This window comes from Poecile atricapillus, chromosome 2 (genome assembly GCF_030490865.1).
Source record: "Poecile atricapillus isolate bPoeAtr1 chromosome 2, bPoeAtr1.hap1, whole genome shotgun sequence".
Taxonomy (NCBI): domain Eukaryota; kingdom Metazoa; phylum Chordata; class Aves; order Passeriformes; family Paridae; genus Poecile; species Poecile atricapillus.
The window spans coordinates 93,222,322-93,235,956 of record NC_081250.1 but is presented as its reverse complement, the minus strand read 5'-3'; the positions used below and the strand labels follow the sequence as shown (position 1 = coordinate 93,235,956).

Here is a 13,635-nt window from a genome sequence, read left to right as displayed (position 1 = left end):
TGAAAAGGCATTATCTGACAGCCATTTTCTGCCTAAAATAAAACACACAAAGTTCCTTGATGTGGATTAGGGATCTTGAAAGAGACATTTTTGTTTTAAGAAAGAAACCCCAAATGTAGAATAGTAGAAAAAGTCTTACCTCCCCATTTTCAAATGTGATTTCTCGAACTAATGGTACACATTTATCTTGTGTCCATGCATAAATCAAATCAAAATTAGTTAATGAGCCTAAATACACCATATCTGGAGCATTTTCCTGTTGAAAAGAAAAATACAGTAGGATGAGAAACAGTAAAAATTAGATTGCTACCTACAAAGATTACCTACGCAACATAAAATAACAATATTCATATAAAATTGAAAACAAATCTTATACCAATATTCAACCTTGTGCATGCAAGATTTCTGTTAACTATGTGAAAAAAGTACAAATAGAAAATAAATATTACATATGATAATTTATGCAGTCAACTCCATTTTACAAGACAATTTATAAATAATGGGAGATACTTTGTTTACAAATTCAAGTAAGGGCTATTTAGATTTCTGCTTTCTGCTAGGCTGAGAAATAATATCTCCAGACCTAAACTAAATGCAGATAGTGAGCTGCTTCATGCTGATAGTTCCAAGGGCTCATCAAAACCTGCTCCTAACACCCTACAGAACTTGAAACTGGTATTTTACATTTGCTTTGCCAAAGACATACGAATAAATAATAATTTTCCTTTATTTCCTAGTAGTTTTAACTTGCAATTTGGTGCTAGCATCCTTTAATTTAATTACAATTTTGGTTAACATGAAGTGAAGGATGACTTCGCAAGCTGTGGCCATGATTAAGCACACCTTAATTCAGAAATGCCATATAAAATAGGTAACGTAATAAATTCTGTTGTTGGAAAAAAAAAAAAAAGGCTTTGAAATTCCCTTCCTCCTCAGGTCCATTTGCATCTATTTCCTCTTTTGTAAACAGCTCTTTTCATACAGTAAACTTGAGAAAGGAACAGATTTTTAGATAGTATATCTCTATAAAGCAATTCTTGCAGATTTTCTTCTGTACTGAATTTTTCTTCCAGTAAAACTATGTTTATGAGAGTTTGTTAATCTGTAGTTAATTTTTTTTTTTTTAATTAACAGAAGAGCTCTTAACTGTTGTAGACTAAGGCTTACAAGATAGTCAAGTAACTGTCAGAAAAATACACAGTAGTTGTTACTTGCCTTGAAAACCATGAAGTGTACCAGCTTCACAGATTTTAAAGAGTTCTACAGAACACACAGTATCTCTACACATGATGTGTTGACTGTGTTTCTCAGAAAAAAAGAGATTAATTTTTTTGACATGGATATTTCAAATGATAAGTTTAGGTTCTGCACATTAACTGTTAACATGCAAGACTGATCTTTTTCTGAGACTGACTCAGAAACACTAATTTCTATGATCCTATTCCTCACACTATTTAGTGATGAAATAAAACATCTGAGATGCAGTAACATACTGAATGATCTGAATACAGACTCCATTTGTTTGTATTCACACATAATCACAACAATCAAAACAAATACATAGTTACACTTACCCCTGGTGGCTTGTAGATTACATTGTCTCCGCTAAATCTCTCTGCTTTTGAAATAGCCCTACAACAAACCAACCAGTAAGCATGTCTTGGTACAGACAAATAAAATAACTGAGATACCAAAATTTATATTTCAATTTGCTATCTTTTCCTTACTTATTATTTTCCCCTTTCACAATTTGAGAATTAAAATCCTTCATTTTTAAAGTAAACTGTAAAGTGACTCCATAGAAACTTGGCCTGCCTGGATAAGACAGCATTAATGGAGTCAGCAAGATGCATCCCTAAGATCAGAAGTCTGGACTAAAGGCATCAAAGTGACAAGTGATAAATGCCAGGACAATTTTAGGTATAGCCCATCAGAGAATTAAAAAACAAAATAGTCTTGAAGAAGCTAGGAGAAAGGTGGATTCTTGTTTGCATTTACTCTTCCTGTTCCACTGTTTACACTAAGAATTTACATCTCCTCTACCCTGACAGAGAAGGGCTTTGAGGTGCTCTATAGGCACAAGCAATGAGAAAACCGATGGCAACTGAGCCCCCACTGTCCATTTTACCCTCAGAACACATCTAGAGAGAAGACACAACATGCAGTTTCTGGTTTCTGCCCACTGATGATATAGCATGTGTGTACTCTAAGACATTCAGTTCCTTCTTGGTATTCAGCTTACTACCTCACCTTGGTAGGTTCCTCTTTTGCCTTTAGAATATTTTACCCCAAATCACAGCAGAGTGCCCTGAAAGCTGCTAGTTTGTACCCCAAAATTATCATCTCTTATTCAAGCAAGTTGGAACAGCTGTGCATCCAATGGAGAAGACAGAAAAGAGAGAGAAGTCAAATTATCTGAATTTACCTCATTGCAAGTTGAGCTACATCATCCAGTAGTCTGAACCATTTAGAGTGTAAAGAAAAATACAGATATCATAAGGCTTAACTCAAAGTACCTATGTTTTATTGTTTTCTTTTGATCTAATTATCTTTTTCTTATCACCTACAAAAGGTGCCTTGCAGAATTATGCTACTTACACCAGTAACATACCACCAGTATTTGCATCAGTTTAGAGATGTGTATTTTAAAATGCTTTTTTGTATTCCCAACTTGACTCTCCCCAAAATGAGGCTTCCTAGTGACAATCATTACTGAGGTAAACCACTTGCATTCCAAATAAGCCTTCATGGTATAAGAAAGTGAAGCCATAGAAGCCACCTGCCCAATCACTACTTGCTAAACTGATGATAATCTATAATGAAATATATGCTCTAGGGTAACCCTGTGGTAGAACCCAAAATGTCCTCTTCTGTGTTCTTCCACTCCAGTAGCTGCAGCTATGACTGATTTTTTTCTTTCAGATAACTCAGATAAAGTGGGGACATGATGTGAAAATCCCAAATGCCTGAAGATACACCTTTTTAAAACAACTACTAAAATGGAAACACTTCAGTTGGCATTTAGTCTTTTTTTGAAACACTAATGTACAGGGTGAATCTCTGGAAAGCACACAAACCCCCCGCCCTCACCTGCCATATTTACTTGCTAATGTAAAATTAAAACAGTTCCTAGATGTATCACTTTCTTCCAAGAACTACTTAAAATTCATCATAGCCTTTTAAGATAAAAAGGTATTTTTGTCTTTTTTTTTCCCATTCAACATTTTCTTCCATGTTTACAAACATTATGGATTCATTCCTCTATAGTTCTAAAATCCACCTCTAACAATCTCTTCATCACATTCCTCATCTATCTCCTGCTTAAAAGTCTTTCAATAATCTTGTTCTGTGGTCACTTCAGATCTTAACAGAACTGTAAGGACCAATTGATTTAAGAACAGTTTTAACCATCAAAATCATCCTCAACTAAGTACTATTAACAGAGTTTTTAAATAAGCTATTACAGTTACCTAAAGCCAGAATAATTTTGGCATAATGGGACAGTTCTGCCTTGACAGAAGCTAGTCAAACAACTATTTTTCTCCTGTCAAATGGACTGTTTTATTTTAGCTTAGGAGAAATTTGAACATAATCACTCATGTAACATCCCCAAAACATGCAGCCATTGAACCCTGTCCAAATCAAAACCAAAAGTCCTTTCCAGGGGCTGTTAGGATGTTCAGTCAGAAGAGTTCAACTGATCAATGCCAGCTCCCCATGAAGAATTTTGCTATATATATAATCTGAATAAAAAACACTGATCTGTAGTCAGCATCTCCCTTGGAAGTCTTTTCACATACAATTTTTTAGGAAGCTGAAGAGCCTCAGCTACTGAGAGATGAAAACATTTAGCTCCCAAGGTTGCTGTTGGGAAGGCTGCACTTTGAAACACTAACAGCTCCAGGCTAGAAAGGGAATGGGTGTCTGGAGATAAGAACAATGATAAACCTGCTGTGCAATCTGTATTTACACGGGCATGTTACGAATAACCAAACTCTGATCCATTCCACTATGTCTGCATATTGCTTATATCTGAAAAAAAACAAATATGAAACCCCTATAGTACCTGCTTCAAGAACAGTGTCCAACAACCATGTGCTAACACTGAGCGGTGGGAAACTATTTCTCATTATATGCAATTGACAAACAGCAAACCAAAGATGAACAGAATCAAAAAACAGCAGAGTGAATGTCAAAAGTAGTGCTATTTACTAATATTTTTTAAAGTTATTTCTGAAAAGATTGAGAAGTTGAATGAGGGCCAAAAAAATAATTTTAAATTCTAAAAGCAACTCAGACTGGCTGTGCTGAGAACAAGGACGGATGCACCCCTCAGAAAACACTTGAGATATTGGCAGTCACCGGGGATAAGACTGACAGACCGAGAGACCACAGATTTACAAGTCATGGCCAGGGCTGCTTACACAGTCATAGCGTTACCTAATTGAGGACCAAAGGAACGGAAAGACACGTGCACTCCTGCATTTTGCAAACACTTTCCCCTACCCCCAAACTATTTTTAGAGACATATTGGAAGAGGCATCAGTGACTGACAACAGGTTTTGTTCAAACAGATGAAACATTTTCTACCTTGACACATACTCTCAGTTTCTCTGCTAATCTCCAGTACATCCAATTAAAAAAAACCCTGAGGCAACTTTGTGCAGCATAAAATCTAGGATAACCTATGAAAATTCCTGATTTTGCGACTATGGGTAGACTGGATACCACTATAATCACATTAATGGCCAATCACTTCAAATTGGGCAGTGCTGGCACATTAAACTGCAGAATGAATCTTGATTTTTATTTTGATACTTAAAAAGTGAATTACTCCCAATCTGTTCTTCTTCCACTGAATATTTTGAAATATCACTGTAAATCTGTACAAGGAGAAATCTGAATTCCTGGAGGTTTTTCTTCTAGACTTACACTGTGTAGCTCACCAATGCAATTTTCTTTCTAAGCTATAAAACTGTGCAGTGACATAAAACTTTCATGAAAAAGGCCCAGGCACAGAAATTAGGTATTTTGGAACAAAGTCTGCTACCCTAACACCAAGAGGAAATAAGTAAGCAACTGCATTCCTTAGAGAAAAGGGAAAAAAACCCCAAAACAAACAAACAAACAAATAACCCACACACACAAAAAAAAACATAACAAAAACAAACAAAACAAAACCAAAACCCTTTCCTTCTAATAACACAGGTTTTTGGGACACAAATGTTTACCATTCCCCCACCCAAACCTCCTCAAGTACATTTAAACTATACTGACAAAGAATGGTAAAAAAAAAGAAAAAGGAAGCAAAAAATAAAAGTTTAATTTCACAGCAAACATTTAGGCTAGGAACAGTTTTCTCCTTCTATCCCCTCAGTGTATTTATCTATTAATGTTTAGTCTCTTCAGTTATGCCATGCTGAGGATAATAAAGAAGTCTATCTAATTAAATTATATAGACCTCATAATAATAAAGTCACAAAATCAAGACTTTTCACAAAACTTACCCAAAGGCAGAGAGGAACACACAATCATCATGCAAAATATTTGCTACTCTTTCAAAGGTTCTGTAATTATCAGAGTCCTTTTGCTCAAAGTACCCGATAATATTTCTTCTGCTGCGCTGTAAAAACAAAGGTTAAATTATAACTAGCATCAAATTAATCAAAAACTGTCATTACTCCCCACAGATATTAAATACAGAGATGCCATTCATTCAACAGTCAGTAAATGCAGAAATTATTTCTTTTTTGCATTTTCAATATTCAGAAGAATATTTGTGAGCACTTTTTGGTGAGGAATATTACATATAACATGATTCTTTTGAAATTTTTAAAAGCAAGATAAATAACTAAGTAGTGGAGTGAATGCCGCTCAAAATGACTACACTGGACTAATTTGTAATGCTGCCAATGATTCAGTTTGCCACTCAGTTTAAAAAAAACCCACAAGTTACTGAACATTCCACAGTTCAACATTGAAAAAAAAAATCCAGAGAAGGAATAAAATTGAAACACTTACATCAAGAGAACTGATTTCTTCCAAATCCTGGACCTCCCGAATAGGGTTACTTTTTTGCTGCCTGATGTAATCTGCTATTGCTGTCACAGATCTCTGGCCCCTGTATTCCCTCTTCATCATCATGCCATTCCGGAAGAGTTTCAGAGTTGGATATTTGCTTATCCTGTACCTCTGAGCTATATCAGCTAAAAAGAAATTTAAAAAATGAAAGCAAAGCCATACAAATACAGACATAACATTTACAGAACATGGTTTCTTAAGCACTTATACATATGTTTGTGGAATCTCTGAACCAGCAACTCTACATCTTTAAACAACAAGAAGGCAAAACAAAAAAACTCCAAAAAACAAAACAAACAAACCCACCAAAACCCTTCACACCTATATTCATCCCATGTACTCATCTTCATAAAGAAAAAAAATTACCAAAATCTGCGCTAAGCAAAGACTCAACTTGGTCATGTACACTCATTTAGCACACTTCCTACAAGCAACTAGGAAGACAAATAAGAGCATAGCAAGAATCTTCAAAGCTTGCCAATCTCAGTAAATTATTCTACTTGAGAAAATGCTAATAAAATAAATCACCTCTTATTATTCTTTAAACTTGTCATTTTCATCTCAGTTGCAATAATGGAAATATAACTGTCATGTCTAAAATGTTTGAGAATGTAAACCCTGTGCAAAGTATTTTTTGAAGGCTGTGAAGGCCAGAAGACTGCTGTTACAGTTCTGAGATGTTCAGGTTTTGAACAAAACCTTAATTCCAGGTTTCTAAACTAAGGCAAACTCTCCGGTCAACTGGTCTCATCATTCCCTTAAAGACAGGTCTTCATTCCTATCTGTACATGCAGTCCAGTCTTCTTCTAGACTTGGACCATACAGAGCTTCACACAATAAAGTAACATGCATTGGCATTATCTAGGAGAAGAGCACTAGCTCTTTTCATCTTTATGTAACAGGTCAGCTATTTATTTATTCACAAGACTTACAAATGTAAAAGAATAAAACCAGGAAGAGGCTTTACAGGAAAATTAGAAGAGCAGCAAAGAAGAAAGTTAGGCAGAAACAATACAGTCCAGTTTCCCCACACATGTGCATCCTGTGCCCCTTAACTTCAACCACTACTAAGGCACTAATGTGGTTCTTTACTGCACCCCACCAGAGTTCTTAATATGCCCTTTTGTCCCTCTTCCACCTTGCTAAATCACAGGAACACAGCAAATTGCAATAGGAATCACAGCTGGTTCCCAGCCATACATTGATGGGGAAGCTTACACATAACTAGCAAGTGATTCATGGCACACTGAGCAGGTTCCAGCTGCCTTGAGTTTTTAAAACAACTTTTGCTATGGTGTAGAAATTGGGTTTGTGCATCTCTAATATTCAGCAACTGCTTTAATCAAAGTCTTAAATTATTTAATAGCTTTGAATGCACTTCCCCCTTTCAGATGTGGCTGAAGTTCAGCAAAGAACTTCACGATTTTATGAGGAGGAACTGAAGAAATGAGGCAGCCAGATATACTTTGGGTTCTTAGGAAAGCAAGAATAAAAACAAGTAATAGAAACAAAGTATATAATGTCAGATAGATTTCCACAAGCACTTTCCTTTGGCCTTTGCTTTGCTTAATTATTCCCTCCTGTTCACTCCTCCCCTGGAAATAAATCTAGAAAAAAATAAAATCTCACAGACCCTGTGAAAACGGTTTTATCTCCTTTCACAGAGTGGGACGTCATTTACCTATACCTCTGGACTCAACTCAATAACCCACAAATATGCCCACCTTCCCCAAAGTACTTAACCATTTGAGGAGACTCATTCCAGTCAACCACACCCACAGCAATTCCCTTTCTTTTCTCTCTCAAGGAAAGACAGAGGTGGTGAATTCAGCAGACTGAGTTATCGTTTGGAGACAGAGAAGTTTCATCCAGTCGACAGAGAGAGGAAGGCATTGCAAGTGTGGCCTGTACACGTCCTTACTTTTCATGGACTCCTTACAACTCACAGGGTACCCTTCAGGTGACCAGGATTAGCTCACGGTAGGAAGGCAACCAAATGGGGTCCATGAGCACATGTGGCATAGTACTGAATGATGTGAGAGCAAATCCACTCTGACAAAAACATCCCTTTTCAGTTATATATTTACCAGAAAGCAGATTTGCTTTCCATCTTACACTTACTCTTTTTTAAAGATAATGCAGAAGCCTGAATTCCATGCTGCCTGGAGAACTCTCAGTGAAACCATCAGCAATTTCAACTGCTGCTAGAACAATACCAATCCTACTTGCAGCTTTAGTTACTGAAAACAGTCTCTGTACCAGTTGCAAAGCTTAGATGAGTCTGAGAACTGAAAACAAAATGTGCATAGCAAATAATAAGAACCAGGTCTACTCCACAAAAATGTTCTCTAACATCTCCCAAGCAAACTTCCAAGCTTCACCACCTTAGCCCAGCTCCTAAAAAGCTTTGCATCACTATAAAATAGCACAGAATTCAGCCTATCAATTTTGACCGAGAGGGCTTGACTTGTTTCCTAAATATCACAGAAGTGCGTTTCTTAATGCACTAATTACAGTTAAAATTAAGATAAAACATTTTATGTCCTCAGTGAAAAGTACTTTTATTTCAAATTAATACAGATTTCTTCAGGGAGGATGCCAATATATTCAACACTAATGAACATTAGATTAATAATGTTTTCTCTCCTCAAACTCTACCATGTTTTAGTTAAAGAACCTAAGAGCTGCTTGCAAGAAGGTGGCAAGTACAGCAGGGGAGGAATCACTTTATATTTGCCTGGTAGAAGACAAACAACATCTGCAAGGCAGGCATTTGCTGCCCTTCTCCCTGCTGTGATAGAAGGACTTTTTGTCTGACAGTACATGAGTTGATCCTACCTTGACCAGGGTCTGATAAGGGACAAGGAGCAACGTGTCATGGTTTCACAGAAACACATTGAGATTAACAATTCCTCCAATTCCTCCTGTTACAGAACTGTACGGCAAGAGAACACCAAAGCCCACACTTTGGACTTTTCCCTCACATTATTTCCACAGCTATAGGAGGATGCAAGGGTTGAAGAATGGGCATTCAGAGGGCCATGCAGGTTCTCCAAGATGGAGATTGCAGTACCTAAGGATGTGAGTCTTTATCAAGGGCTGAAGTTGTGTAAAAAAATTAATGGTAATAAATGCCCACTGTCAAAGCTGAATTCAAACATTTCATAAGTCAGTACTTGCATGATCTTTACAAATTACATTGAGATTCCATGAATGCTGGTATTTGAACTAACACAGAGAAATGACACTCCTACACAAGTAAGTATTTGAAAACCATCTTTTTACAAAACCTAAAATGCAAGTACATGAAAAATTGTTTGAATCAATTCAAAAGTCAAACAGAGTAAACCTTAAATGCTTCATTAAGCCCTGGCATTTGATACAGGTAGAGTTAGCATAAGCAGTGCAACTACAAAATTATATTCCTTTTAAAATTGGAAATACATAATGCAAATACATGGAATATTGTTTGAGCTCATTCACAGATTGCATTAGTTATAGTAAATCCTAAATTAAATTTCAAAATATTTCCTGACATTCCCACTGGCCGTTTTCTGATGAAAAGAGGTATTTGAAACAGATGAGGGCAATCTACCTAAAAAAAAAAGTCTCCCAACTACAACTTTATGACTTTTTATTTTCTTCAGATATGAAGGTACCTAAAAGGAATAAACCTTGTGTTTGTATTTTGCTGAATTAATCATTAAATCACAAATCTAGTGTTTTTACTACCAGGATAGTCTCACATTAGTTATGATAGAAATCTACCAACAGACTTGATCATCTTTTCTTCTACACATCAGAAACTTGAGCACAGCAATGACTGTTGGATTCAGATGATTCTCTCCTCTCCATTTTGCACATTTACCTGTTGACATCCAACCATTTCCAAACTGCCAGGACTTTTTTCCACTATCCGTTCTGCCAACTCCAACAGGAATATCTTAGGAATATCTTAGTAGCCCAGTTCTCTTCAGAGAGGCACAGCATTGATTGATACTTCTCCTGAGCAAAGCTCTGTCTTACAATGGGGAAGACACAGCTCTTGTTTTGAAGCAAACTTTTATGTGAAACCTGACATTTACACTCATGTTTTCTAAGACAGTCTCCCACATCACCTTCTGAGTAAGATCCTCTACAAAGGCAGCTTTGTAAGCTATCATTTGTGACACATATCTTTATCAAATCTCTTGTACTACCAGCCATTTCTCCATTGTCAGAGCATCATGTGCTCCTCTATTCAAAGGAATGCTAAAGTCCATTTTTTGGGGTGCATCAGGCTTTTCTCACGGTGTGTACACACATTACCCAAGTTACAGCTTCAAGCAAGCATACAGCCAATGACTTGTTTCCCAGAATGCTTCAGACTCCACCATTCTAGGTTAACACCACAATACACTATCCAAAGTTCAGTGCCACCAAGAATCTCAATTCCATTGCCACCAAGTTGTAATTAAATGTACAATGAATAATGTGTTGAAAGCTGAACCCACTATATTGAAGTAGGCGCTCACCCACAATGTGGCTAAGAAGGTCCTTCCCAGTGAAGGACCAGCAATATTTACATAGGTTACTATTAACTCAGTACACTGTTCTAATTTTTCAGGGTCATAATTCACACTATGACTAAACAAGTATTTAGATTTTTAGTCTACAGGACTGATTCTCAAAAAATATGTCCAGTAGGATTTCAACAATACTGATAATTATCCTAAATGCCTACCTCATCATATAAGGCACCACCTGAAGAATTCACATGCTGAACAGAGGACTATAACAGCCTGAAAAGTTATCTGAAAGAAAATCAAAGTTTCAAAACTCAAACCCTGTAAAAATAATTTCTGAAAATACTCACTGTCCCTTTTTCTAGAGGGGGGTGGTATCTTCATGTTGTCTCAGGAAGAGCTAGCACAAACCCAAGATATTGCATTTCCTAACTTCGGTGTTACATGATGGTTGTAGGAGTTGCACAGCTACATATAGAGAGAGCTTGAATTTTCTGGATCTAACACTAATCTTTGTATGTCAAATCATCTTGAGTCTTCCTTACCCTTCTGCAATATCTTCCATCTCAAAAATAACAAATTCTTTCAGCTGTATATTTGAAGCTGGAATGACCACATGAGTATTCTGCTTGCTCACTTGAGATCAGTCAACATCTTTTCAAATCCCTCAGGCTACTCACCAGGGCGCACTACAGATGACAAAGTAAATCTGACTTTGATAGGTACTTTTTACTTTCATAATACACCATAAATTCTCCCCGGTTAAACTACTTCTCTTGTGGCACTTGCAAGAAATCATAAGCCCTGAAGGAATACTCAGAAGCAGCAGAATTAGAGAGGAACTTGGGAAACCATCTAAACTAGGCATCCAACTCCAATGATTGTGATACTGGTGATCTGTATGATGGACTAAAACAGGTAGAGGGAAAGCAATCAATATTCTGTAACAAACTCAGGTAACAGCAAATTTAAACCACCTTCTGCTGCAAAGGAGCATGCACAACAGCTATGCCTGCTCTAAGCAGGGCCTCATCAGTAGGCATGCCATAACCTTCTCTGACAGACTAATAAAATGTCTCTCCTGAGCAGTGCCATCAACAACCTCTCCAATTCACTTACTTTTTGTTTTATCCAATGATAACTCTCTCAGACAGATTTTTTTTCCCAAGCAAAGTGACAAGAATGCAATGAAATCTTCATGCTTGTTTAGAGTCTCATTTTGAGTTCCTTTATGAACTTCCAAATTTGTTATCACTGAGTTATTTTGCTTACCAAAGGCACAGTAGCAACACAATCTCATCTCTGCAGACTAACATTAGCAACATGAGCACACATTGCAGAAACAAACACAGAGAGAGCAGCAGCTCACAAAACTGACGGAAAATACCATTCCCAGACACATTTTGAATGGAAGAATAACAGTTCCCTAAACAGTCTGTTCAGCAAAGTATCTCCTTACATACCCTCAGTGAGAAATTGATTTATGTTTGGAGGCACAAAGATCTATTCAAAATAGCTACTGTTTTTTATTTAACTCAGAAACCAAAGGAAATCATGGTGCAGTAGAATCAAACCCCCAATACATATACTTCAATTACAATAATTCTGTACCACAGCTCGTAATGTTGAATTTAGAGAAACTGTCCAGAATATAAACTCTCCCCAAGAGAAATGTGAGCTCCATATTGCAATTGAGTTCCATATTCACTCACAGAGAAGAGAAGCATAGGAAATCTACTGTACCAAGTGAGTTTCCAACACTGCTGCTTAGCACAAATGATTAAAAAAACCCTGAAACACAAGCAATAAAAAAACCACCCAAAAAACCCCAAACAAACAAAAAACCCCAAACCATGAAATAAAACCTTCCTAATAATTTCTATGCAGTAAAATCTTCTGTAATTTTATATGGAAGATCACTTTTACTAGGTATTATACTTAGATGAAAGGTGTCTAATATTTAAGATAGGTGAAAAATACCAAAATCGTCAAAGATTTTAAGACATAATGTAGCAGAACTCAGATATTTGTAAGTTATAAAAGGATGTGGTCTTGGAAAAGCACCTCCTTCAGATTTACCTTTAGTGTATGTTACACACCAGCTTAAACACAGCCTGGTGACTTTGCCTATACATTTCAGGTATAATTATCTCCCATAATATTATAAACTAGTGTAAAATATAAGACATACAGAGGCTTAATATAGTGTTAATATCTATATTTTGTATTTTATCACATAAGATACTATCACTTTCCATAAAAACATCTTTATATTGGCTATAAGAGCAGACAGAGTGATGGTTTTGTAATTAGGCATCAAACATTTGGCAGTACATCAATAATTCTCTTTAATTTGCTTTACCCTCAGAAGCTGGTGTGAGCTGTTGGGCCCTGCAGTGTGCTTCAATAATAGTGCATTAAATAGAAAGTATCTATGCCTGAATAACCATTCTGAAAGCTGTTTTTGAGTGGCCAGAAATCAGCTATTTGGATTCCCTACAGAGCCTTGGCCTCAAAAAGAACCAGATCATTTGTAATGCAAATAATTCACCATCTCTAGAACGCCATTCTAATAGCAAATTACTAGAGGTATGAAATCTACAGGCATAACAAACCACCAAAATATTGACATAAAACCTCTAGTGTTGCTAAAATATGTAAACACATACAAAAATATAAAGCTTGAGAAAAAAAACCCAAACCACCAACAATCTTGACACTAGCATTCAGCAAAATACTACAGCAGGCCCAAGCTTGATAATATAGTAATATCCACTTTCTTACTAAAAAGTTGGTATTGCACATGTTAAAATACATAAAACTTTAGTACATGCCCAGTAACTGTGTGCCATGAAATGTACTGTTGTTTAAAACCCAGCAAATAAATACTAGAAACTAGGAATGACATACACAACTTTGTTATTTCAATTCAAAAAGGCAATTGCCTGTCATTAAATGATTTTATTTTTAATTCTCACATTTTACATCTTCTGCAATAGCAGCCATGCTCCTCTACTTAAATTAAGGACAAAAATAGTAAATACAGAGA

The 13,635-nt window shown here is 36.3% G+C and overlaps 1 protein-coding gene across 3 annotated transcripts in view; it reads right to left on the bottom strand.

The window, feature by feature from the left end:
* Window positions 1-13,635, bottom strand: part of ERP44 (endoplasmic reticulum protein 44) — a 48,277-nt gene that overhangs the window by 10,544 nt on the left and 24,098 nt on the right. For all 3 annotated transcript variants that reach the window (XM_058831937.1, XM_058831938.1, XM_058831936.1), the window contains exons 5-8: window positions 6,022-6,206; window positions 5,508-5,623; window positions 1,575-1,632; window positions 140-256 (exon numbers count right to left, since the gene is read on the bottom strand). In XM_058831937.1, coding sequence (XP_058687920.1) covers window positions 140-256; window positions 1,575-1,632; window positions 5,508-5,623; window positions 6,022-6,206 — 476 coding nt within the window. The remainder of the gene's footprint in view (window positions 1-139; window positions 257-1,574; window positions 1,633-5,507; window positions 5,624-6,021; window positions 6,207-13,635) is intronic.